This window comes from Pelophylax lessonae (assembly GCF_965119305.1).
Source record: "Pelophylax lessonae genome assembly, chromosome: 4".
Lineage (NCBI taxonomy): Eukaryota > Metazoa > Chordata > Amphibia > Anura > Ranidae > Pelophylax > Pelophylax lessonae.
In genome coordinates, this window is record NC_138771.1 from 262,577,257 (window position 1) to 262,605,212 (window position 27,956).

At 36.6% G+C, this 27,956-nt stretch overlaps 1 protein-coding gene across 1 annotated transcript in view; it reads left to right on the forward strand.

The window, feature by feature from the left end:
* PTPRB (protein tyrosine phosphatase receptor type B) overlaps positions 1–27,956 on the forward strand; it is a 213,600-nt gene that overhangs the window by 159,924 nt on the left and 25,720 nt on the right. Inside the window, exons 16-29 of the mRNA XM_082256081.1 lie at positions 1,448–1,711; positions 3,957–4,220; positions 6,652–6,933; positions 9,584–9,862; positions 11,035–11,184; positions 13,135–13,378; positions 17,679–17,785; positions 19,514–19,619; positions 20,788–20,871; positions 22,047–22,064; positions 22,153–22,234; positions 22,828–22,918; positions 23,566–23,642; positions 26,465–26,599. Coding sequence (XP_082112207.1) covers positions 1,448–1,711; positions 3,957–4,220; positions 6,652–6,933; positions 9,584–9,862; positions 11,035–11,184; positions 13,135–13,378; positions 17,679–17,785; positions 19,514–19,619; positions 20,788–20,871; positions 22,047–22,064; positions 22,153–22,234; positions 22,828–22,918; positions 23,566–23,642; positions 26,465–26,599 — 2,183 coding nt within the window. The remainder of the gene's footprint in view (positions 1–1,447; positions 1,712–3,956; positions 4,221–6,651; positions 6,934–9,583; positions 9,863–11,034; positions 11,185–13,134; positions 13,379–17,678; positions 17,786–19,513; positions 19,620–20,787; positions 20,872–22,046; positions 22,065–22,152; positions 22,235–22,827; positions 22,919–23,565; positions 23,643–26,464; positions 26,600–27,956) is intronic.

Sequence of the window (27,956 nt, forward strand, 5' to 3'; positions counted from 1 at the left end):
ACCATGAGAAAACAATATAATTTGCATATAACAAAAATCTAAAAAAGGGATATTTAAAAATAAAATAGAAAAAACACAAAACAAAACCTGAGAGCCATGACCTAAGCCTATACAACATAATGCAATGTGCACATGTTCAAGCAAAGTACCTACCACTGCCATACTGACCTTAGCAGGGGCCAACCCTGCAGAAGCCCATCCTTCACCAATGGATGCAGTGCAAGGCCTGGGGATTCAATTTATTTTAAATGCAGCTATTGTAAGTTCCTAAACTGGCTTGACATTACCCTTCTGTAATTATCTTAAAAATTAAGGATTTGAGCTCTGAGCCAAGCAAATGTGCTTAATATAAATGTGCTAATCCCCCCCCCCCTCTCTCTCTCTCTCTCTCGTTTTTTTGGCATTACACCCACATATGCTAGAACACCATAATAACACCCCCCTCCCCCCTTTAACTTCAGCACAGAATACCCTACTATAGATTTTTATCAATGTACCTTAGCATGGTATCTCCGACGCATCGTGACTCCCGCTTTAGTCAAATGATGTCATCCAGCTTAATGTACGGGGCGCTAATCTTAACTTTAGACCCTGCTAGAGGCTCTAGGGTCTCACCTTCCCAATGTCACAGATTGCTCCCAATCAGAGTGATCGGGAACAAGTGCTTAGTCTGCAACGTGCACCCTCAAGTCTTGGTTATATACCACTTTGCCTCTCTACATATAAGCTGTCATGACCTTTGTTATGATTGAGTAACCATGCATATCTAAGATATAAGTTATGGATGTCATTGTAAACATCTTTGTTACAGTTGTTATCTTTAAAATTCCAATAAAATTCTTTGAACAAGACTATACATGTGCTAGCAAAGAACATGCTGACAACAAGAGAGAGCAGAATGATCACCTCATCGGTTAAATGCTGCTCTTCCTTTATCCAATTACAGGTCCAATCACAGGTTGAGGGCAGTGAGGTGAACTAGCTGTAGAGAAATTCTGGTTACCATCCTGGCTGTATAGTGTAGCAGGGCTGTATAACACTTTAGGAATGGGTAGAAAAATACAAATAATTTGGCAGGGAAAACAGCTCCCATTTATGTATTTCATTTGTTTATTTAGCTTCCTGATCAGAGTTCAGCTTTGTAAAATGCATCATTCTGTGACAATGGCATTTACATTTCTTTGGCTTGACTCAAGTTAATTGAAATTCAGTTGCTATAAATAAATGAACTTTGCACATAAACATTATTATTTGCACTATACTGTAAGTCATTATGCCTTCTAAATCATTAGATATTTTAAGAAACTGTCATGGATCTGTATGTGGTGTTGATGTGATAAGAGCCTCATAGATAAGATATTGTAGCTAGTATAACTTCAGTTTAATGCTGCTTCAGGTATGCTGGCCTTAATTTCATTTTTGTTCCTTTTATTTATGTATTTTTCAGTCCCAGCTGCAGTGACCAATCTAAAGATCACAGGGAATAGCACAGACAGTTTATCATTCACGTGGACAAGCTCAGAGGGAGAACTGGACTCTTATGATATTTTCCTGTACAACCCAGACAATATATTGCATGACAGGAAGTCTGGAAACCAAGTTCTACAACACTGCTCATTTCAGGGACTGCTGCCAGGTCGTCTTTACAAAATGGTCATAGTTACTCATAGTGGATCTCTGACTAATGAGTCTTCAATCCACGGGAGGACAGGTAATGATTTGTCATAATTGTTTACCAGGACATGCATGTATTAGCTTTCCTTATTTAGTTATGTAGCACAATATAAAATTAGCAGGAGTAAAATACAGAAATAAATAATAGAGGGGATCAGGCATTTTCATTTTCAGTGCTTCAAAACATCAGCAGGGCTTTTGGCCATTGAACGTTGGATACAAAGATAAAGTTTTGTTGCGATCATCAATGATAACACCTACTACTACCAGTTATCCTTACCTTCACACCAAACTCTAACACTCTGCCCAAACACAACACCTATCTTCCCTCTAACATTCAAACAAATATCTAAATTAACCCTTAAAAATAACCCCTTATACCTTAAAGTCGAACTCTAGGCAAAACTCTTTTTTTAATAGATCTGATAAGCATAGCTTCTTTTATGTTTAGTTAATGCTGTCCATGACACCTTTGGAGGAAATTTTACCTCCATTCCTATCACTCCGACAGCAGTTCAAAAAATAAGGGCAATCGTTTTCGCCAAATTAGGAAGTCACATAAAGTAATACAACCCTTACAGGGGTTTTAACCCCCCTATCCCCATAATACATAAAAGGGTTTTGTTAAAATCTGTGTCACCAGTGTAATTTCCCATCACTTCCTGTCCAGGCAGGAAGTGAGAGGAAAACACACCAGTATGAACCATTTCATATTCTAAATAAGGCTAAAAAAAACATTTTGAATGGAGTTTGGCTATAATATTCCCCATTTCATATTAGACATGTGCATGACAAAAAAGTTTGTTTAGATTCGTTAATCTAGTCATTTAGTTTAGTTAAATTCAGTTGATTCGTTCAGTTCATATTCAGGATTTGTATTCGGAATTCATATTCGGATTTGTTTTATGTCTTACAAATTTTCTTTGAATTTAAAGATTTTTTTAATTTGAAACGTTCAAATCGATAAATTTTTAATTGGTTTGAATGAAAATTTTAGATTTTTTTTTATTTGAATGCAGCAAAGTGAGCAAACAAAAGAAAAATCTTCATTATATGATTACAATGACTCTTTAAATCATCTTTGGCTTAACAAAAACAGCATTATTTCAAAATGGCACTCTACTACAATGCACAGTCTTTGATTTCAGAAATATGTTTACAGTTTGAATTCGAAGAAAAATTCAAAAAATTTACATTCGAATTTCGTAAATTCAGACAAATTTCATTTTGTTTTTCGGAGCATTCAGTTAACTTCATTTTTACTGTAATTCGGATATTTGGACATATCAGAATCCTTGAATAATGAAAAATTCATCCGAATATTTATCCAGAAGAAAACTAACCGCACATGTCTATTTCATAACCCTATCCTTTCCCTGACCTTAACCGTTAACTTAACATTTACATTTAACTCCCTAATCCTGCCACCAGAAGGCTGGTTTACTAAAGGAATTCGGAATCTTTACCTAGTTAATTGTGTGAATATTCATTTAATGTATCTATTCATATAAACAGAAAATTCCTGTTTATGTATTTCATCTGCATAAAATTGGGTGTCCAAAAGGAATAGAAATTTGGATAAATGGATAACTGAAGTGAATATTCACAAAAATTTGCAGAGTAAACATTCTCAACTCCCTTATTAAATCAGCTTCTAACTCTAAATTAAAGAGCAACTCTAGACAAATACTGTAGCTACTGCCTTTATTATTAGGGCACTTACCTGTCCAGGCATCTAGTGGTGTCCTCACCTGAGCTGATTCTTCAATCAGCTATTGGGCACTGGCGCCACCATCTTGACTACGGGAAATGGGTAGTGAAGCCTTACGGCTTCACAGCCAGTCTCCTACTGTGCATGCACAAAGCATGTTGCACTTTGAATTGGCGACAGTCTTCTGGGACCTGTGAAGTGTCCCAGGAGCCTGCGGGGGAAGGAGAGGGGCCGAACTTCCAGCTCAGTTCACTGCGGGGAACTGAGCCGGAAGCGGGAGCAGGTACCAGTCAAAACAAGGTACCCGCCTAAAAGGTGACAAATGTGGCAGCCGAGGGGGGGGGGGAGGCAGGCAAGTGAAGCTTTCCCTTTTGGGTGGTGATCCACTTTAATAATTGCTTAATAACTATGGCAAAAATATGCTTTCAGAAAGACTTCCTTTCAGATAAATAACATTTCTTTAGTTCTTGAGCAGATTGAATATTGAAATGTCAGAAGACGAAAAAAAAAAAAACCTTTCTATGATTATTTTGTCTTATATACATTCTATTTATAATGTTTTTCTTTCCAGTTCCAGCCCCTGTAACATCTCTTCAAGCATCAAACAGAAATACTACTGATAGTCTGTGGTTTACATGGAATCTAGCTTTAGGAGATGTGGCTGTGTATGAACTGATACTGTATAATCCTAATGGCACTCAGAAAGAAAAGCTACAAGGCATTGACCTTAGTGAATATCATTTCCAAAAGCTGGTTCCTGGGAGAATATACAAATTGGTGATAGTGACTCACAGTGGTGATCTGTCCAACAAGGCTACAGCAGATGCGAGAACAGGTACTTCTTACATAATTGATTAGTATTATTCTCTATATTTATTTTCTTGCAATGCTATGCACCATCAATACATATACCTATAGATAGAACAGTTCACATAAAATCCCTGTCCCCTGCAATTCAAGGACCTACCACACATACACACTTGGGAGGAAGCCAGTCTACCTACCAGTATGTGTTTAAATTGCATAAGGATGCTAGGAGAAAAACACAAACAAATTGCGGAGATGATAAAAAAAAAAGTGTCTACAGTGATATTTCAAACCAGAGTTACATACAAGAGAACTATGTTTAGCCACATGCTGCCTGTGTGAGTTAAGCTGTGTATAAGCATTTTTTTCTTAAGAGTTAAGCAAACTGGTTTAGGTAGCACATAGCTTACTGTATATTGAGATGGTTTACTCCCGGCATATCAAATCTTTGCCAAGCAGAGCAAGAACTAGGCCCCACTATGGAGAATGGATTTCATGACTTGGCCATCTCTACCCTGATAATGATGCTATGTTGCCATGAAACAACTTCACGTTGACAAAAATTGCAATCATATATGCATGGCATCATTGTATTTAATGTTTTACATGTTGCACATTTCTGAGCTGAGGCCTTCAACTGCCAATAACATTTGCAATTGAATGATAGAAATGTTATGCGGCACTAAATTATATGATCATAAATTCATGTAAAGTCCATATACAATAGACGTCAAAAAGATGGAAATCCCTGCACCAGCTTCAGTGTAAAGAAATAGAAACAAACAGCATCACAGTAATGAAGCAAATCTCCTACTCAGAGGATGTAGACCCTCATATTATAGAGTGGTCCAAAATGCTATATTTTTGTAAAAAAAAACTACCTCTGTCCAGGGAACTGCACACACCATCAATTGGGAAGCATAAGATGACTCCAGACCCAAAACAGAAAGCTGTGTTTTTAAGGGAAAACTCTAGACATCTGCAGCAACTACCGATAGCTCTCACTTCAAACCGATATCCTCATTCAATATTTATGGTATTACCTCACAAAGATGTAAATGAAAGATACCATAGTGTAGTAGGTTCTAAAACACGGGTCACTTTTAATCAATAAAACTCACATGTACACAATCAATATAAGGCATAACAAGTCAAATTCAAGGATGGCCGCAGCATTCGTCATACATCAAAGTCCTACATTACGCATTTCATCATAAAATTACATCATCAGAGCCAATTGCAATTAAATGCTGAAGTGCTCATCCATAGAAAATATTTAAACTGACCTAAGACTAGCCATACAGGCATAGATTTCTTCATCCAAACTGTATCTCCATCCATGCTATTGTAGTCAGACAGCCGGCACCCGCAGCTATCTGAATACCTAAAGAGTGACTGTATCTGATTGGATGCAGACATTGATTGACTGACAATTTTCCACCCAGCTTCTCAAATAAAATTTGTCATCAGGGGAAATTCGAGGGGTGATTGGCAGGCTTTAAGCCAGCCACACATGGATCAAAATTAGGGTGACTCAGCAGGGAGCGTCCACATTTCCATCCATGTATGGGATAGCTGGTTGTACACAATTCGATCTATCGATTGACTTGCGTACAACTAGCCTGCTGGGTTTTTCCCAAACAATCAGTGCCGCCAGCTATAGCCGACAACACTGATCATTGTGCTCTGCCTGCGGGGAAGGCTCCCCACTGGCAGAATACAATAGCACACCCAATCATGTATTGCCTCCCTATGGATCATAGGCATCATAGCCTATTATTCACAGAAAGGAATCCTAAACCTGCAAGTACTTTTTTTAGTAAAACACTTGCTGGCCCTATGAGGACACAGACACGTAACAAATCTATTTATTACTTTTCTGAATGAAATGTCTCTGTACTCAGAATATATTGTCTATTTGCACTATCTATTTGCATTGTAAAATTCTCAGTATTTATACTTTAAATAAAGAATTTAAAAAAATACTTGCTGGTCCAGTAGCCTAGAAAGCACCGTATATGTTTTAGGCATATGCTTAACCATAGGAATGTATTGGTCAAAGTTTGTTGTGACACTTCTTATATCATTTTTGCTCAGTGCTTTTAAAAAAGGTCTAAAAAGGTCATAGAAATGATATATTACAAAAACATTTGATTTAAAATCAGTTATCTAGTTCCACAATGAAAAGTGGTGTATTGCATACTGTTTGATCACTATTAAGGTCAAATTATATCAAGGGAATTTTTTACATAGTAGGAACATTTTAACTCTGCAGGAGGTGTTGAACTTCTTTCTTCGAATGATTGAGTCTCTTATTTTTTATTGGATTAGTTACTCTAAGGCGAGTATAGTTTTCTTTAACTGAAAGCAATATGACATATCGGTATATGCTATACCTATGCAATGTTGCTTTATGACACAGAAACTAATACATTTGAATTTTCTCTTCTCCTACCCAGCTCCTCAAGCATCAAATTTGGTGTCATTTACCGATGTTAAGAATACTTCTGTGTCCATACATTGGCAAGGCCCTCCAGACTGGACCGACTATGATGACTTTGAACTTCAGTGGACACCTACTGACCCCCTGGTGGTATTTAACCCTTACAGTACTGGCAAGTCATACGGACGAATTGTTACTGGCCTAAGACCAGGGCGTCTATATGAATTCAGTGTGAGAAGTGTCAGTGGAAATGTAAAGAAGACTTTTAGTCAGCCCGCTGTTGGCTCCGTAAGAACTAGTGAGTCATATAAAACAAATATACAAAAAATGACTATTATTGTTATGTATGTGTTTTGCAGTTCAGATAGTCATATGAATGCATCTTTTTCTTACCTAAAGGCCTTGCAACTGCACAGATCAGCTGTGAGTGAGCCATGGCCAAGACTGTGCTTACTCTATTAAGTCTGATGTTATGCACTTGAATAATTATAAAAAACAAAGTAGTGTTTGCATATGGTTGCTGATAATTTAGAAATCACCTTAGAACAGCAAAAAGCAATCAAGCTGTTGTTTTAGTCACTTTGAAATTAAGTTTTTTTATATGGGAATATTGTTTCTTAGATGCAATTTTATATAACACATCATATTTTAAGCTTTAAGGGCATGTCAAATTGAAATTGGATGAGTCTACCCAAGAGTTATGCCCATATTTGAGCATGTCCTTTTACTGATTTCAAAACGATATAATTTAAGACCTAAGGATGCTATGAAAGTATAAGCTCCTTCTATATTTATAGAATTTTTACACACACACACATATATATATATATATATATATATATACTGCAAATATACATATTTAAAACAGTTATAGGGGCAGTTACAATTCCTGCAAATTAGATAAATCAAGCCAACAGCATTTTATTGCCAACAGAGCTCAGTCCATCTTTCTCAAGACACTAAAACATGGAGAGTGGTCTATCCCTTCCTGGTGTTTACCATGGTGTTTTCCAAGCAGGAACAAACCAACCTCCATGTTGTAGTGTCTTGAGAAAGATGGACTGAGCTCTGTGAAAACATTGATCTCAGCTGCAAGATCTGAGAGTGTTTCTATATCTGTTTTAGGATTTGTATGGATATCTCTTTGTGGATGAGTACCTGGGCCTTTAAGAGTGCAGTGATTAACATTGGGACTATATATATATATATATATGTATATATATATATATATATATATATATATATATATATATATATATATAGTACAATATCTTGATATAAACTCAGGATATGGAAAAAGTTCCATGTGCAATGGTATCCTGGATATGGATTTGTCCTGTTACACACCATAGGTTGCACACTTTATTAACGTTATAAGGTCCATGCAAAATAGATTAAAATAAACTGTTTTATATTTTTCTCTGGTGTTTCCATTCCACTTGTCTTTTGTTGTTACTGGGAAACCTGAAGTTAAATGAGCTAATCAGCAAAAAGTATCCAGTATAATTTAGGTCCCTTTCGCACATACGGACCGTTCGTCCATTTTTAATACATCTGTTCACGGATGAAAAACAGACATCAATGCATTCCTATGGAAAACGGATGTGAATGGATGATCATTCATTTACATCCATTTTCATCCGCTTCCGTCAACTTCCGTTTTTTTGAACGGATGAAATCCCTATTTTTCATCAGTTAAAACATCGGATCGGACGGAAAATGGATGACAACGGATGAAAAACTGATGACTAAGGATGAAAAATGGATGAAAAACTGATGACAAAGGATGAAAAAACTGATGACAAAGTATGAAAAACGGATGAAAAAACTGATGACAAAGGATGAAAAACAGATGTAAAACTGATGTTGACTGAAAAAACTGATGACAAAAAAAAAAATGAGACTTTGTTTGGCCTAGCTTTGTGCTAATTTGCCAGAGTCTAGGGACTTTGACAGCATCACCTTAGGGGTACAATAAACTTCCTACTGTATTACCATTCTTTCATATCTAACTTGAATGAAAAAGTATAATCCAGAAAGATATAGTGGGGAACTGCTAAATAAAACAAAAAAAAAAACTCCACTGAGCTATTGTGTAGTACAGTAGAGCCTTCTTAGAACAGAAAATAAAAATATATACATATCCTATTCAAACACATATCCCAACAATAATGGTAAAATTATTCCTCATTTCGGAATAGTTGGCAAAGAGATGCAAATCATTCCTTTTTGCCCCATTGGCTGACTGACCTTCTAATAACATACTCTATATACAGCCTACTATTATAAAGCCATTAGTTACATACTCCATACAGTTGTTTCAGGCCTGTGGACCCTCATTTTGGCAGTATATGAGCGTATTGACTCCCAAACACTGCACTTACCAGTCACCAGTGCGTGATCTTGAGGACCGGAGAGAAAATAAAAGTTATGGCGAGTAGGGACTAAAGTAACCAAAAAGCCCTCCACTGAGCCACCAGGGTTGATTTACTTAAGTCAAATAGGCTGTTAATTGTGCAAGGGGATTTTCTCTTAGCTTATTGAATGCTGTGGAAATCCACTTTGCAAAGAATGCCCAATCATGTGCCAGGAAAATTGTAAAAAATTTGCTTGCACATGATTGCATGATGGAAGTCAATAGAACTTCACCTCACTAGCTAAGGTAAAGGTAAATTCCCTGGCAAAGTGAAAATTCCCATACAAAGTGAACATTCATTTACCTTTAGTAAATGAACCCTACTAAGTAGTAGTAAGGCCATCTTAGAACAGAACTTTTGCAAGCATTCAGGGAGAAGTTACCGAACCAACAATTCAGCAAATGTTGAAAACACTTATTTATATTATTCAAAAGCTATGTGAAACTGTGTGACCACAAAGATTTAAACGTATGTGATTTGATAGTGGGACTATATGATTTAATAACCACAACAAATTACCTTTCTTCTTAGAACCTGACAAGATACAACATCTTCATTGCCGGCCTCAGAATTCCACTGCCATCTCCTGTTCATGGACACCCCCAGATTCGGATTTTGATGCATATAGCATAGAGTACAAAAAGAATGGCTCTGATGTGGTGGAATACTCAAAAAGAATTGGAAAACACAGGTCAACACTCACAATCATGCAGCTTGAACCACACAAAAGATACGTAGTGTCCATCAAAGTGCACTCGGCAGACATGATAAGCCAGATGGTGGAGGAGAGCACAATAACTATGATTGATCGTAAGTACCGGCAGGGCTTTTTTTCTCAGAGAGTAGGTGCAGGAACCCCCTCCTTCTGAGTCGCCCCTTGTCTCCACCCCTTACCCACCCCCAAGCACATCCCTTGGTCCCTCCCCCTACCAACCTTTCAGTACCGCCCCTTTTAGAGAACACAGAACCAAGTATCATTCTGTGGTGCTAAGTAATTTGTATTGAACTTATTCATTATAACAAGAAAAGCAACAAAATAGATCCCCTGCAGCCAGCAACAATAGATCCCCCAGAAACAAGAGATCACCAACACAACAATGCCCCCCCCCACAACAAAATACCACCTCAGCAACAACAGATGCACCCCAGCGACAATAGACCTCAAGCAGCAACATTGGATTCTCCAGCAGCCAGCAACAATAGACCTCTCTCTCAACAGTAGATCCCTCCTAGCAAAAACTGACTCCATAGAAATATAAGATCCCTCCCAGCAACAATAGATCCTCCCCTAGCAATAATAAACCCCAATGCAAAAATAGTTCCCCAATAGCGACAATAGATCCCCCAGCGGCCATCATCAAAAGACCATCCAGCACACCCCAGCACCCCTTGCACTTAAATACATTCAGTGTTGGAGGTGCCGGAACTGCGTTCCCCCGCGTTCCCCCTGAAAAAAAGCCCTGAGTACCGGTGATCTGAAAACAACTAAAATCATATTGAACATAAAAAAACAGGTGCACTGTTACATTATATGGATGCCATTTTCGTTCCTTAAGTATATTTTGCATATACCTGTAGTTAATGTTGTGTCATTGCATGTAATATATATACAGCTGTAATAGAGAACACTTGTTCTGGTTCTGTTCTAATAAAATGTCTATATAACTTATATAAACAACTAAAAAGCCATTCACATATACATTCACTAAGGGAAGTCATATATTTATGTGCCTGATAACTGTTCTCTATATTGAATGTGCTTTTTGATATAAAACATCTAAATTTATTTCTGCAACGCAATTTCTCGCACCATAAAAGTCCCTGCATTAAGCACAGCTTTGTCAGAGTATATACTATATACATAAAATACAAACAGTATATGCTGTAAATTTCAGACTATATGTATGTAGATCTTGGCAATACAAAAAGACTGCCACTAGTTTAGTAGTTCTAAACTAAAAGGTTTTTTGTTTTTCTTTCAGGACCTCCGACACCACCTATCCATATTAGAGTGAATAAAATAGATACTTTTATTAGCAAGTCCTCAATTCACTTCAGTTTTAATTGCAGTTGGTTCAGTGACACCAATGGAGCTGTCAAATACTTCACCGTGATTGTGTCAGAAGCAGATGGTAAACCTCTATCGAATACAGATGTTTAATTCTCATGCGTTTGCAAAACAATTCATATGTGAAGCTTCAAGTGATATTCTAAGTATAACTTCCAGTCCTGTCTTTTTTTTATTTAATGCATTTGTTGAAGATATCTGGGTAGCTTAGTTATGACTGGAAACAATTTTCTTCTGGTATTTAGATTAGTGTTTGGAAAGTGAGCTAACGTAGCAATATGGAATTGTATAGGAGAGGTAAAGGTATCCGGGCTCAGAAACATTGGGGTTAATTGCTAAAAGAGATAAGGATGTTCATTTGGGCCTGTTTAAAGATTTCAGTTGCACAGAGTCATGTGACAATGAAAAGCACATTGTTTTTAATAATAAAACAAAAATCACAGTGCTCAAAATTTATGAACACCTTACGTGAGCTAACTAAAGTCCAAAATCCCCCAAAAAATCACACACTGAATCTTGTGAAGAGTGATAAAATAAAGTATCCAAGGTGGTCTGCCACCAATGTGGCAATCACACTCCACTCCACCGTGAAGCAGAAATACGTACTCACCAGATGTAATTGCTGTCTAGAATAAAGAACTGGTGAGTGTGTATTTCTGGTTCACGGTGGAGTGGAGTGTGATTGCCACATTGGTGGGGGACCACCTTGGATACTTTATTTTATCACTCTTCACAAGATTCACTTTGGACTTAATTAAAGGTGTGATTTTTTGGGGATTTTGGATTTTTGTTAAATCAGGTATAGTGTTCATAAATTTTCAGCGCTGCAATTTTTGTTTTATTTTTGTTCAGTGCTTTTTTTGTAGTCTGCACTTTTTGCATGCGGCTGATTTCACTATTAAGCACCAACAGAACATTTTTCCACATTGTTTTTATTGGTGCTTGTTTACATCAATGCAGCTCGACACAATGCGGTTTTTGAAAAGGTTCCTGTGCTACTTTTATGCAATTCCAGCGCAATTTTGGCCCCATAGTATATGCAAACCACATCCAAATGTTGCAAGTGAGACGCAGTACATAATCACACTGAAAATCGGATCAAAGTCCCATTGCAGTAGTGTGAACCCAGGCTTAGAAAATAAGAGAATTTTCTTAGTATTATCAAATACGGTGAAGCTGTGCTCACTTTGAATACCTAATAATGTTTAAGGGAATAAAAAAACAGCATTTTTTTGCACGCTTGGATAATGGAAGTAAACACAACTTCCATTTAATTACTAAGCTAATTGTAATTGGTTTTCAAAAATGTTTTTCTGAATCATTTTTCTAAGTACTCTATTGCTTTAGTAAATTAACCTCAAAGTGTAAAACAGTAGACCTATATATGAGTCAGTCTTTTCAAAATTGACTTCCTGAACAACAATTCTCACAGCATTAGTTCCAGCAAAGTTTGTATTTTAAAAGTTTATGAATTTGCAAAATTCTCGAATCTATAAACTTACTAGAGCGTGTTAATCACATATCCTTGCTTAGTCACCTCTTCCCAGCTCACAGCGAATTCCATAAACACTCAGGAAATACTTTTCAAAGTATAACATTTGTCAGTGCTCAGTATTCAGTCTGAATTCTCAAATGCCAAAAGTACTTAGCAAAAATATGACATTTGAGAGGATAGTCACTAAGTACTAAGATAAATATGTAATTATTAGCTGTGACAGTAAGTATAGCATTTTTTGTCATCCCAAAGGCTGTATTGTATATTAAATTGCAAATGTTGGCTTTTTGACTACTACATTTGCCGACATTTTCTGGAAACTATTTGCATTTGTCCTAACACACAGAAGGTGCTGATTAATACAATTTTAGCACACTTTGCAGACAGCAGCTTTGTGTGAAGGACATCGAACAGTACTATTATGACTAGAGTGATGTCTTTACCTGGTGGTTTGTGATGTGCTATGTGATACAGTAAATGAGTGCTAATAGATTGTCTGGATTATTCTACCTGTCACAGGCAACGAAAATGTGAAGCCAGAGCCAATTCACCCCCTGCCAACCTATACTGATTACAAAAAGAACAGTTCCATTAAAGTCTATCAGACAAACTACTTTGGAAGCAAATGTGCGGAAACTGCCGACTACAATATCCAACCTGTCAGAATAAAGTTGGGTGGGGAAATGGAAATCTTAGGAGGAAAGTGTGAAGTCAATCAAATGAAATTCTGTGATGGCCCATTAAAGCCAAGGACATCCTACAGGTGAGAACAGTAGTAGGAGCTAGCTGCATGAGTATGAATGTAAACCATATACTCTCTCACTGAATTGTAAGTCGGAATGTATTTCCAACAGTTCATTAACTCACTAAGCCAGCATATAAAATGTTAATTAAAACGTCAACTGTTTGTGCTTCTTACGTTGGAACTCATGAGCACTGTAAAAAAAGGAAATGGGGCAAAATTATTTATGTTGCCCCTTGTATCACACTGCAAAATCAAAACATGTATAGAACAACAATCTATGCTTTTTCAGTCATTTTATGTAGGCTAGAAGCTAAAATGGAAATGATTTTTATCTTAGAATAAAGTCTTTTTTGTGCCATTGGAGTTATTACGTTAGTATGTGGAAACAAAAATAATATGTAAGTTGGAGAACTCTGAATAGTAAAAAATGATTTTATGTGCTTTGGGTTGTACTCTGCACATAGCACTCTCCCTGTAAAAGCATATCCACATGTATCTTTTAGGTGTCTCATAATATTACTATTCCCCAGGACATGTTATAGAGGAACTTGCATTATGATTACGTTAAAATGCGTTCTGCAAGTAATCTGCAAATGCTATTCCTTTTTCACTTAATATAATTATATACCATAGTTTTTACTGTCACTGTCTGACCCTCACATTCACAGTGTAGTGTGTATTCTGGACCTTTCATCATTGGTATTGTTAAAATGGCATAGAGGTTGTTTCATGTCTTCATGGTGCCTTTACAGCCATTGAAGTCAAGCTGGGGATAAGAAGGTTGATGACGTATTACATCACATGACCAGAATACCAGGGCATTTGTGCTGAATTATTAGGTTGGCTACCAAAGTTCTGCAGTTTCATGGAGCGGGTAGGAACCTGATTCATACATGATTCGGCTTTTTTAACCACTTCAATACAGGGCACTTTCACACCTTCCTGCCAAGGCCAATTTTCAGCTTTTAGAGCTGTCGGACTTTGAATGACAATTGCGCAGTCATGTAACACTGTACCCATATGAAATTTAAATGATCTTTTTTCACATAAATATAGCTTTCTTTTGGTGGTATTTAATCACCACTGGGTTTTTATTTTTTGCTAAATAAATGAAAAGAGACTGAAAATTTTGAAAATAAAACTTGGTTTACTTTGTTTCTGTTATAAAATCTTGCAAATAAATAATGGTTTTTCATAAATGTATGCCAAACTGTATTCTGCTTCATTTATGTGGTGAAAAAAAAAAAACAAATCAGTGTATATTATTTTGTCTGTAGGAAGTTAAGGAGTCCACAAAATATGGTATTTTTATATATATATACATATATATATATATATATATATATATATATATATATATATATATATATATATGAAAACCGATCAGTCCTGAATTACTGATAGCCTATCTTATTTCTTGAGGCCCGAAGGTTTTTGACAGTTCTAATTTTTTGTCACAATTTTTGTTACCGGTTTAGTACAGCGTTATCATATAACTGATGTGACAGTGATCAGGGACACTGACTGGTGACTGTATGTGAGAAAAAATAAATAACGATAATTTGTTTTAATTTGTTTTATTTTTTATTACATTTTTACTTTTTTTAAGTGATTTTATTCTTTAACACACTGTGCCCAGAGCAATACAGTGTTACCATAATAACACTGTACTACTCTGGGGAAGTGATCAGGATTTTTTTTCTTTTTTTTTACACACTATGATTGCATATACAAATGAATTTCATTGGTATAAACAACAAATTTACTGAATGAAACTGATTCATTCAGTGTCTTTTGTTGTAATTAGCTTTGATTGACCAAAGATAATCACATGGTACACATGGTCTGGGAGTGGCACTGTCTGTACCATGTAATCACTGTGACCAATCACAGCTAGCAACACAATTGTATACAATGAACGACATGAAAGGACGCCATCCATTGTTTTCAATTGTGATGTGATCTGCTGTGATTGGTCACCAAGATCACATGACACTGGCAGTGGACTGGTATAGTGATCAGTCATCGGCTCTGTCCGGTGGACACAGCTGGTGACTGATCACACTGCTGTGCCTTCATATGATGTCCACTCAGAAGGAGGGAAGTCCCACCCACCCATTAATCTGCTAGAGGCTGAGAAGTAAGGTGTTAATTACATGAATTAAAGAGAAGCTTTAGCCAATTCTGAAAAAACTGTAGCTACTGACTTGTAAATAGCAGACAGTCACTGGTCCAAGGATTCAGCGTTCTTCACCCATCTTTGGGTCCCCAGTGCCGGCATGTTAACTGTGGGTGGCCAACTATAACTCCTTGCAGCTTCACATCTGGCTACCCACTGCACATGTGTTAGCCATGTTGTGCTTTGTGAATGGTCCTGCAGCCTTCTGGGACTTGTGACACGTCCCTGAAGGTTGTAAGCAGGGAGGGGGGAGGAGAACTTCCAGTGGATCAGCCACTGTGATCCAACCAGAAGTGGGAGCAGGTGCCTGTCAAATCAAGGTACCCCCCCCCCCAAAAAAAAATTATTCCAAGTGTGGCAGAGGAGGGGGAAAGGAGAAGGAGAAGAAGGAGAAGCAGAACTTCTCTTTATGGGTGAACTGCCATTTTAACCACATAGAGTTATCATAATACAATATTTTTTCTAATAGTGGTCTTTTAATCACTGAAATGGAACATTATTCCTGCAAAATCTACTTTTTACAGTTGCAAACCAAGGTTGAAAAACCAAACACAAGGCAACTAAGTTCAGACATTAAATTTTAAAGAGTGTAGTGTTTGTTGATCACCGCATTGCAGTATTTTTCACAAAATCCCAAAAAGTCAAAAGGAACACTTAGGAGGACAAGTGCATATGTTCTTTGTGCATGACACAAACAATAAAAACAGAAGTGTGCTATTTTGTCAGAATTTTGGCAATGCTTTCATTGCGGTAGGAACATCTAATTTACTTGGAAATGCAGTTAGCAGCTGACAGATTTTGCAGTACAGAAAAAGAAGGAGTTGCTGAGGATATATTTATTGTCTTTAGCACATTTCATGCAACTGCTAACATAATGTACTACTGTATGTGAATGGATCCAAATATGTTTAACAGACTTTTTTCATTAGTGAAGAACCCACATACTAAAAAGAAAAATTAACAGATCATTGTTTTACTTTAAATAGGTTTTTAAATTGAAACTTTGAAGTGTAACAATTGCCCTTATAGCCCGCTGACAGGTTTATTTAACTAATGGCTGCTCTCCCTGCCTGTTGCCCTTCTTACCTCTCCACTATTCACCTACAGCAGTAAAGAAAAAAATTGATTTGTAAGCGGCCCAGCTCGGGAGCGTGCCCGCAGATGTGCCCCCATAGGAAGTGGATTCCTATGGGGACACACATTTAGAAGAGGACGAGCCGAGAGCACCTGTGGGAGACCCCAGAAGATGAGATCGGGGGCCGCTCTGTACAATGCCATTGCACAGGGCAGGTAAGTATAGCATGTTTTTTGTTTTTTAATGTTAAGCTTTACAATCACTTTAACTTCAAGATGCAGTGGTAGTCATGTCTTTTCACTTTAGACAGAAATTAGACATGTATTTGTCTTTTGTTTGTAAAAATGATGATGAACTGACCTAATTTTGTTATATTAGTGCAAAAAGATAAATCAGCGCAATTAAATATAAAGTTATATAGTGAAAATACAACAGCTATATAAAACCTCCCTCACTGGCGGGAGAAAAGAACTGTAAACAAATATATGAAGTCTCAGCCAATCCCTGAAGAGGTGTGCTCAGAAGGTTGCTGAAGAGGACATAGTCTGGGGCTGAATTAGTCAAGGCCCTTATCCGATCGATCCAGGAAGTGGCATCCTTTACACTGGTCTTACTGAGGATTCATTGTTGGTTTAATGCTTCAGTGAGGTGAGAGGCCATCTTGTGGCTAAACGGTGGTGGTGTCACTTGCACTTTATATGGAAATATCTATCAAGCACCTTGATTGAATTTTAACCCACGGTTATAATTATGTTTTAGTGGACTTTTTTACACTTCACCTTGAATGCACTTTATGGACATTATATATTGCACCTAAGAGGAATATATATTGCACTTTAAGAGAGTTATTGATTTGTATGATGCACATTGTCACTTTATTTGATTTTATATAGCGCTGTATATATATTTGTTTATAATTTTGTTATATGACTGATATTACAGACATACAGACTGATGTTACAGATTAAACAGAGTTTTTAATTTTCAAATGAACTTTGAGTCATTCCCCAATAGCATAAGATAAATATTTTATGTAGCTTTTTTTTTTTTGTATTGTTTTATAGGATTAGTATCAGAGCCTTTACACAGCTCTTTTCTGATGATCTAATGGAGTTCTCAGAGCCCTTGTTTACAGATACTTTCTTCTCATTGCCCATTACAACAGAAGCAGGTGAGATGGTCGGTGGGGTTGATTTATAAAAGGCGCAGAGCATATTCACTTTCAAAGTGAATGTTAACATTGCAAAGTGAATTTTGACTTATCTTAGTGAATGAGGTGAAAGAAAGCGAAAATTCACTTTGAAAAATTACCCAATCTCGCGCAAGGAGAAAAACAAAGGAAGAATTGGATTTTTACCTCATTTTCTAAGCGAAAGTGAATTTTCTCCTTGCGTATTGAATTTTCACCTACCTTAAGGAATAAGATGAGGTTGTGCTGACTTTAATTATCTAATTACCTGCAAACAAAATTCCTCTTTTTTACTTTTTTATTTTTGCACGTGATTTGGTATTTTTTTCTAAGTTTTTTTTTTTCATTTGGTTTACCTTTTTTATTAAAATAAGTGAAAATTCACTTTGAAAGTGGACATGCTGTACTCCTTTAGTAAATCAGGGTCACTGCAAAAAAATTTATATACTGGACTACCTATATTGTCAATTTTCAGGGACTGTATTTCCTGTACTCTGACAGGGTGTGTATTCTATTTTGATATTAGTTCAAGCAGTTGTAAACCCGAAAAAAAAAAAAAAACCTGCAAGACAAAGGCATAATCAGCTAGTATGCATCGCATACTAGCTCATTATGTATTACTTACCTTAGAACGAAGCCCCAACACGGACCCCCAGACATCGCTGCTGGCGCTGCCATGATCCCTCGGCGTCTCTTCCGGGTTCGGCGCTCCGGCGCTGTGATTGGCCGGAGCCGCGATGACGTCACTCCCGCGCATGCGCGCGGGAGTGATTGTCCGGCAAGCTCCCGGCAAGGAAAACTGAAGGTCCCCCCGGACCTTCAGAGCGCATGAGCCGCTCACGTGGCGGTTTAGGAGATATTAATTGTACCTACAGGTAAGCCTTATTATAGGCTTACCTGTAGGTAAAAGTGTCAAAAACGGGATACTACCGCTTTAAGGACTAATTGATAGACCAAATGTAGCCCAATGCAAGCAGTTATTTGACTCCATGATTACCTTCTTTGAAAATCATTCTATGTGTCTCTTCTCTTACTTCATAGGGTCACTCCAAAGTTTATCTAAACCCAAAACATAGTTTTTGTTTTTTTCTTGGATAGGGTGTGAAAGGGTTAGAGCCTCTCAAGTTGTTATTGGTGTCTCTGTCTCCACTAGGGAAATGTATCCTTTTCTTGTCGAGGCAACAAATATAAAACATTTTTGTAGATCCCAGAACAATAATAAAGAGAAAATCTTCCAATAAGGAAAACTTGTTCAGTTGACAACAGTCTCTAAGTCTTCAATTTGAAGAGACTTCTTTTCATTTCTTTAAATATCTGTAGGACAGGAAGTGAAGAGTTTATCCCCCATAAGACACAGGCAGTTGTTTTACTCATCCCCTACTGTATCCAAAGCAAAATAAAATGTTTGCATTACATATACTTTAAGTAGAAATAAAAAAATAATAATAAAAAAAAGGAAAACTTGTAAGAAATCTTGAGTTGGCAAATGCACTACCCCAATATATTTTTGGCCTCAGAATATTAGCTATGACATTTATTTTGTTAGGCCCTGTTTTGACAACACTGGAAATATAGTTGATTTAAATGAGAGGATCTAAAGGCACTTGTCTGTGATGTGATGTACTGCTAATGCCAAGCAAATTTCAGGGAACACACACAAGACACACTCTTGGAAGAATGATTATAATTCTCAAACACTTGTGTTTACAGAACCTCTTGTGGGAGTCATAGAAGGTGTGAGTGCTGGTTTGTTCCTCATCGTTGTTCTAATTGGAGTCACAGCATTACTGATTTGTCGTCAGAGATGCCGAAGAGTGTAAGTATCCCAGCAATCAACTATCAGAATCATATCAGAAGAAGATTGTCATACCGTTTACATATTTCTGAATGAAAAGATACTTTGGTGTTGATTTATTAAAGGCAAACAGACTGCTCACTTTGCAAGGGAAGTTGCACTTTACAATGGAATTTGCCCCAGAGCTTAGTGAATGAGAAAAAAGCTCTGCTCACTTCCATCATCTAGCCATATGCAATCTTCACCACATTTACTAAACTCTGGGTCAAATTCCTTTGCAAAGTGCATCGTCACTTGCAAAGTAAACAGACTTTTTGCCTTTCGTAAATCAACCCTTTTCTGAGCTGCCAGCACAACTGCTAACCTGTGATAGACTAGAAGGAGCAATATGAACAAAGTAAACTTTACTCTCTAGTCTGATAGTAACCAATCAGTGGGAGCACATGAACTTTCCAGAGCCCTGAAAAGTTTTTGTTCATCAATAAAAAAAAAGTAATCAATCCTTTCCTCGACAGGACCTGTATGGATAGAGATATTATTATTATTACTGTTTTTATACAGGTTTTTTAGAGCGCCAACAGTTTGAGCAGTGCTTTACAACATGAGCACAGACTGTATGGTTACAATACAATTCAATACAGGAGGAATCAGTTGGCCCTCTTCGTTAGAGCCTACGATCTAGAAGACATTTCTGCAACTGTAAAGGTAGCCTTGCTACCGCGAAAATTTTTTTTTCTATTTCTCACTGGCATGCCTTTATCTACCCTTGTTCAAGATTCCCACGTAAAAAAACACTATGACACACTATAATTTAAACATTTGATGGTTATGAATACTTGCTGCGTGCCCACTTTTACTTGTGGATTGCACTTATGTGTTGCTGCCCTTTTTCTTTGTTTCACTTTAACAGTACAATAGAAGCCAGTACCTCTCTCTGTTTTTTTTTTTCTGAACAATAAAACGAATGTTCACAAAGGGAGCAGGCAGCTCTGAGACAAGCCCTATGGGGTTTGGAAAGAAGCAATGTAAATTGTAAAACTTGAAAGATAATTTGCAGGATCTGGATGTGAAGAGGTTTTCTATTCACTGGTAACCTACATGTTATAGAAATGTCATAAGTGCATAGCATACAGTAATTCCCTTTGTGTCATGAGCATACAGCATAAATCATTCCTTTCTTGTATTCCAGCTATGATCAGGATCAAATGCATGCACATCTGAATGTGCGGAGAGAAAGGACATCATCTATACATCTAAACGTAGGACATAAAGGGTAAGATGTCCTTTGCTTACCTATGCCATAACATTTTTTTTAGATTTGAAAGAGCTTTATAAGGTTTTCGAAAAGCAAAGAAAATCTGTTTGTAAACACATTAGTGCTTCAGCAATTAAAATAATATACTGTTAGTATATAAAAGTGATGTGACTGAAAGGGCAATAAGCTAATTATGAGGAATAAATGACTTGGTACAAAACAAATGCCTCTAATAAAGGAGATATGAAAATCTTTTCAAGGCAAGGATTACGTAAGTCTGCTAGTTTAGTAGAGGTCCAAGGGGGGTTGTGTGTAACCCATCCCTTCTCTTTTATTGTGGGCAAGTAGGTTGTCAAACTTTCCCCAATCAACTGATTTACTCCTGTGGAAGTGCATCCAGGTTTCTAAATAGGTTTAAAAAAATATGCTGCTTAAAAAAATCAACATGCTATGTTCAACTTACAAAGGAGACCGAACACATGTCCAGTGACATATGTTAGGTCTCCTTCTCACTCTTTCCATTGGATACCTAATGAGGGAACAAATATCTCTCTCATGGGAGAGCTTGGCTAAAGAACAGTATTAGAGGTACATTATTGGCACCAATACTATAATATATACAAAAAATATACTATACAAAATAATATATTCAAAATATATTAAAAAATGAAACACATATTTTCCATCTGCCAGCATTTACATTAACAGGTGGTAAATCTTAAATGTCAACACTATGAAAAGCATTGGAAGCACTTTTACTGGCCTCCCTCACATTGACTACTACAAAGCATCTACTACTGCCCTTTACTCTTTCACAGTATTCCGACAGCACACTCAATAATGGATTTTGCAGAAGTCTTTTAAAATGTTTCTTAGAACAAGGCATGTAAAATGCTAAAAATTGGATCAAAAGTTTGTTTTAATGAGATGCAAATGGATCTAACAGGATTAGAAAGCCTGGGGAATTTTGGGTGGGAAAGATCCTAGTCAGTATTTTTTGCTCCTAAATCCATCCATTCTGTACCTGTCTACAAAGAAATCCATAGACAAGATATATTAACCCTATTGTACTTGTTTGCTTGGCAACTATCCAGCAATGTGTAGTTTTAGTTACTATTGTGTGTAGATCATCATATTATGCTAGCAACACATTGACCTAATATTATTATTATTTTTTTCTTATTTTTTTTTAGGAACAAGAGAACTTCAAGGTATAAACCAATTGTAATAAGCAGCAAATTTAGAATGTTTATAGATTAATTTTGTATATCTTACTTTACTTCTTGAATTACATTTTAGCCCAGTCAAGACAAACCAGTTTGAAGCCCATTTCAGCAAGCTTCAAGCAGACTCCAACTATTTGCTTTCCCAGGAATATGAGGTAAGTCCTCCAGACAGAAACACTAAGCTGTCATTTGAAGGCACTGTGCACATCACAATTATTTGAAATCTACATAGAAAGTTACATGTTATTTATTTTTACATCTTTAATTTGTTTCCATCATCCATCTTATAAAAGAAAGAGTGAAAATGGTGAGCAATAGAAATATATTGCCACATAATGAGCAATGTTTACAGTTCCAAGAATGTCTTGTAGGTGGGTGTGTGAATCAAGGGTATGTGAAGTTGCAATGGTTGGGGCAGGATTTGAAATAGGTTTAGCCATGTCCAATATTCTGTTTTCATAGAATGACTTGTAGCCAACACTGTACATAGGGAGTAAAAATAAATGCATAGTATAACACATAGTGCAACTTGGCCAAACAGGAAGCATTCAGATGCTGCAAAGAAAAGGCTTTCCATTACTCTCTGCTTCAGAGTTGAAATGTATTGAATAAATAAATTACAGTGTTACCAAATGGTGATTATTTTTTCCTTTTTAAAATAGCATCCTTAGTAATCACTACAATACACCGCTATGCAGCAACAAATCAATTAGATGTTAAATGTGTTTCATTGCTTTTGTCTACTCAGGACCTGAAAGATGTTGGTCGAAACCAATCTTTTGACATAGCACTTTTACCAGAGAACAGAGGGAAAAATCGATATAACAATATACTGCCTTGTGAGTATTTCTGGTGACCTGTAACGTCACTCTACCGCGTTTGAATGGCATACATAATAAACAAGTGCATGCATAGACACATATACATTTGATTCTGTCATTTCTTTTGTTGATTTTATTTAAAACAAATCCAAAATGATCAAGTCCATATATTTTACTCTTATTTTTATTACTGATTTCAGGGTGTTAAATGCATGATATAATATCACAATTATTGTTATGACGCTGTGTTGCAAGAACAGATCATATGTATAATGGTTACAGAATATATTTAATCAAAAACTGTGACTGTATATAATTGTTTGTTAATACCAAATAATCATATTTTAAAGCCCTCCCCCAAAGTGAGCTGCAAAGACCAGTAGGAGTCATACTGTTAATACCCTGCTGATCAGCTGTTGGTGAAAGGTCACTAGGCAGCTCTGAGCTCCTAAGCTTTTTTTCAAAGTAGTGCACTCTATATTCAGAAACCTGCTGCTTTTAATGGAAATGTTTTCAAGCAGTGATTACAGTAATCATAATTAAGGTTGTTACCATTATAGTTTATATATCACTTGTATGTGTTAAACAAAGGCATTACAAATACTAAAGAATTTCAAACTTGTCCTCTCAACCCATTTGAAAAAAAACCTATGTTTTTTCAATAGATGATTTTACAAGAGTAAAGCTTTCCAATGTTGATGATGACCCATGCTCAGACTATATTAATGCCAGCTACACTCCAGTAAGTAACACTTTCATTTTTCAGAATACTGACATGCCTCAACTGATATTGCCTTTACTTAAACATTATATGGTAAAAGTATGTGAACATACCTCCAAAGTTAAAATGTTTTAACTGAAGAATACTGTTGAGGCTACATCAAGGAGGTTTTAGGCAATTGTGAACTTCAAAACCTGTGACAAAAATTAGGTGAAGACCCTTTTTATGGCTGTGTACTCCGGTGGAGGACCTTGAGTGGCCTGCAACGAGCCCTGACGTCAAGCCCTATTAAACACCTTTGGAATGAATAGAACTCTAATTGCACGGTGTGTCTTCTTGTCCAACATCAGTACCTGACATAAAGAAATGCTCTTTTGGATGAATGGATACAAACTCATACAGTCAAACACCAAAATGTTCTGGTGAGCCTTCCATGAAAAGTTGAGGTTATACCTGCAAAGGGGGATCGCCTATGGTTTTTGAACAGAATGTCCATCAAGTTCATATATGTGTCCACAAAGATTTGGCCATATAGTGTAAATATCTAGGATATTAAGCCTAAAAACACATTTTTTATTGTTACATGACTCTTGTTATTTTGCTGTTTACATTTACCCAAAGCAATCTCACTATTGAATTAACCTAAATAATTAATTAGTATATGACTAGGCCCATTCTCTAAGCAAAGCAAGCCAATTGCCAAATAAGCAAAAATCAGAAAAATTGAGTTAACATGGAAAGTAATATTATTACCTGTTTTGATGGATTGCTATGTACATAGTTTTGGAATCAATATTATATTGTAGGCTGAGGACTGGAGCAAGATTGGTAGCAATATTCTGAGTTCCCTGCTCCCAAAAAAGTGGTCAGCAGACCATACTTTGCACGGGGCAGTGAATGTCTCATTTCTGCACACCTGGCTCTTAGGTATCTCTCTTTTAAAGCAGAACTTGAAGGCTTTTTTAAAACTTGCAAGCAGGCAGGCTATCTATTGCACAAGAGACCTGTAATGTCACAGTGCATAGTCTATTTGACTTTATTAAATCAACCTCAATGTGACTGGGTGACTCTAATACCTACAAGTCAAGTTGAATGTGACCAAATACTACTAGCTATACTGTGACTTAGATGAATGAGAACCTTAAGAGACATTTCATAGGGTTGTTATTGCTATACATATGTCAACTATTTCTGGTTTAAGTCAAAATAGGGCTACAGTGTATTTTTCCTTAGAGAGTATACATACTGTATTGATTACTGCATTTATAAGCATATTTTATACTAGTTCTCATGTTTTCCTCCCTTGGTTTAAAAGTTTATTTGATTTTCATTAAAGCTTTGCTGCTTTAATTGTACTTTGTGTTTTATTAATTGTTCACCGCTTAGTTTATGATCTCAGATTTAAATCGTTGACTTTTGGAGGAATAATTATTTCCCCTACCATGAGAATTACCACCTAAGATATTTATAAAGGGAATATGACTAATTAAATTATTTAGTATGGTGCTTATTTTACTTATGATTAATGTACAGTATAATATTGTAGCTGTTTATTACTGAGATTTGCTGGCTCTTGATGTTTATTATACAGTGCTTTCTCTCTCTCTGGTACTTTATGTCATTAAGTATTATTAGGTTACCCCTGTGAATAGCATGCCTGATCACTTAATCTAACTATACAGTCCTTGCATTTATTTTAAAGGCCCATAATAGGTGTCATGTTAATTGCTAGATGCTAAATGTTAATTGTCCGGCTGTCATGCAGATCCTCCTGCTTCGGTATTTTGGGGTTGATTAAAGAAGTAAAGGCTTTTTACTCTGCAAAGTGAATGCTCATTTTGCTTAGTGAATAAGGCAAATCTCCATTCACTTCAATCATACAATAACAATGCTGTTTTCTTTTTTTTTTTTTCTTTGCTTATGAGGCATTCACATATTATGATGTCACTAAGTGCAGGCCCCCAACATGACCCATTCCAGTATGTATACAACACTCTGCTCCTGACCTTTTCTCTCCCCTTCTAATTACACTTACCTGAGCTGAGGCTTTGCTTATATAGCATATGAGTGTCATTAGAGGGTAGAACGATTATCAGGAACAAAATGTCCTGTACCTATTAGAGTGTGTCAGATTGGAAGCTGTGTAGGTGAGTTTTCACCTTTCTACTTTAGTATATTAATCCCTTTGAGTTAGTGATCTGAAAGTTTTTCCAACTTTGCTTGTCTGCATATTCATTCAGGGTGGGTAACTCAAGCGATTGATTTATTAAATGCAAATGTTCACTTAGCTTAGTGAATAAGGTAAAGGTCTGCTGACTTCCACCTTCCAACCAATCTGTGCAAACAAAGATAGTTTTTTTTTATTGTCCTTGCTTGTCATTGGGTATTCTTTACAAAGGGATTTTTCACCAAGATCACTAAACTAAGGGTAAGTTCTCTTGCAAATTTACCAGTATATTAGCCTTTAGTAAATCAACCCCAATAGATTGAAGACATCTTTATCAGCCCCTGCCCTTATTTTTTTGCATAGCATTTCAAAGTAGCAGACCAAGTGGAAATGTTATATTGTCTTCACCTTCTCTGCAGACACATAGACTGTGATTCCACAAGCTTTTAGAGAACAAGGTTTACTGTATGATGATTCAAGGCTGCTGCAATATGTTACAGAGCAGGATAATTTATATTTCATACATTGATTGCGTTATGAATAAATTAAATACCATTCACTAAAATGATCTGCACTAAACCTACTTCAAAAAAGGCTGCACATAAAATAGACTTATAATGTCTTATCTTTCATGTTGCCATTCTTGTAATTGAAAAGTTTAATTCACTCTTTGTAGGGTAATAACTTTCGCAGAGAGTATATTGCTACACAAGGGCCTCTTCCTGGTACCAAAGATGATTTCTGGAAAATGGTTTGGGAACAAAATGTCCATAACATTGTAATGGTGACCCAGTGTGTTGAAAAAGGACGGGTAAGTAAAAGACTTTGTTTCTATCCAGATTTAGTTCAAATGGTCCTATTAAAGCCTTTTTAATTGTGGTTTTATATAGAGTAGGAGAAGAGGTAAAATTTCTGTCAGGATTTTTTCTGTCTCTTAACCCATAAGCACCCATTTACAATAGTAGTACGGTGCCGTACTTTTAATGCTCATTGCACTAGGGCAGCCAATTCATTTAATTGAGCTGCCTAATGCACCGCTGTGAACCAAAAATTGGACCTACTGTGTCTCCTTTGGATGGTAGTGTGTTGCTACGCTGCCACAAAGGTGTAAAGGTGCTGTAACATGGGCATTACTGTAACGCAGTAGTGTGAAATTAAATAAAAAATATTGTTTTTTTCAAACGTGCTGCCCTTTTTTTGTTTATAGCACAAAAAATAAAAAGGCAGAGGTGATCAATTACCACCAAAAAAAAGCTCTATTTGTGGGGAAAAAAAGAAAATTAATTTTATTTGGGTACAGCTTCGCATGACTGCACAATTGCCAGTTAAAGTAACGCAGTGCCACGCAAGTGCAAGTTATCATTCAAGGCAAGCCAACTGTTTTGGGTTTCGTTCAAATTTAGGAATTAACAATTATTTCTGAATAGTGCTGTGCATACACAGATGTTTACTATTCAATGAATACCACACAAAATAGGGCAAACTCTTTTATGACAGCCCACAGAATTTTTCTAATCCTGATAACATACTATAATTATCTGATTAGCAAAATAATGTCAGGATTTCATATGAAAAATGTTCACTGCTTCTAGCTCCCCTCCAATAAGCCTAATGATTTCTTCTAAACCTATTAGTGGAACTATGCATAAAAAAACTTAAAAAAGTTATGTTGAGGTGGAGTAATGAAGAATTTACCTTTTATCAGTATTTGTGATACTATAAGACTAGTACTGCAGGAATATTGATAGAAGCACTGCTGGAGTAAAGATATTTATGCAATGGGGGTACTAGCCTAGTAAATGATCACACTGATGACATTTGCCATTATACCTTTGGCCCTGAAACTGAACCTGTGTCACTGGAGAAATTGATTTAGAGCAGCCTTTCTCAACCTTTTCAACAAAGAGGAACCCTTGAAATAAACTTCTGGTCTCGGGGAACCCCTGCTAAAAATCAAAATTCTACAAATCATGGCACATTAGTGTGACAGTCAGTGGGAAGAATGCTCCTTACTCTTGCCATCATTGGGAAGAATTACCCCCTTACAGATAGCTAAAAGGAACAATGGTGTCATTTGGAACTTATCTGAGAGCTGAGAGGCAGAACTTGCCTATTGCTCAAGGAACCCCTAGCAACCTCAGGAGGAACCCTGGTTGAGAAACCTTGGT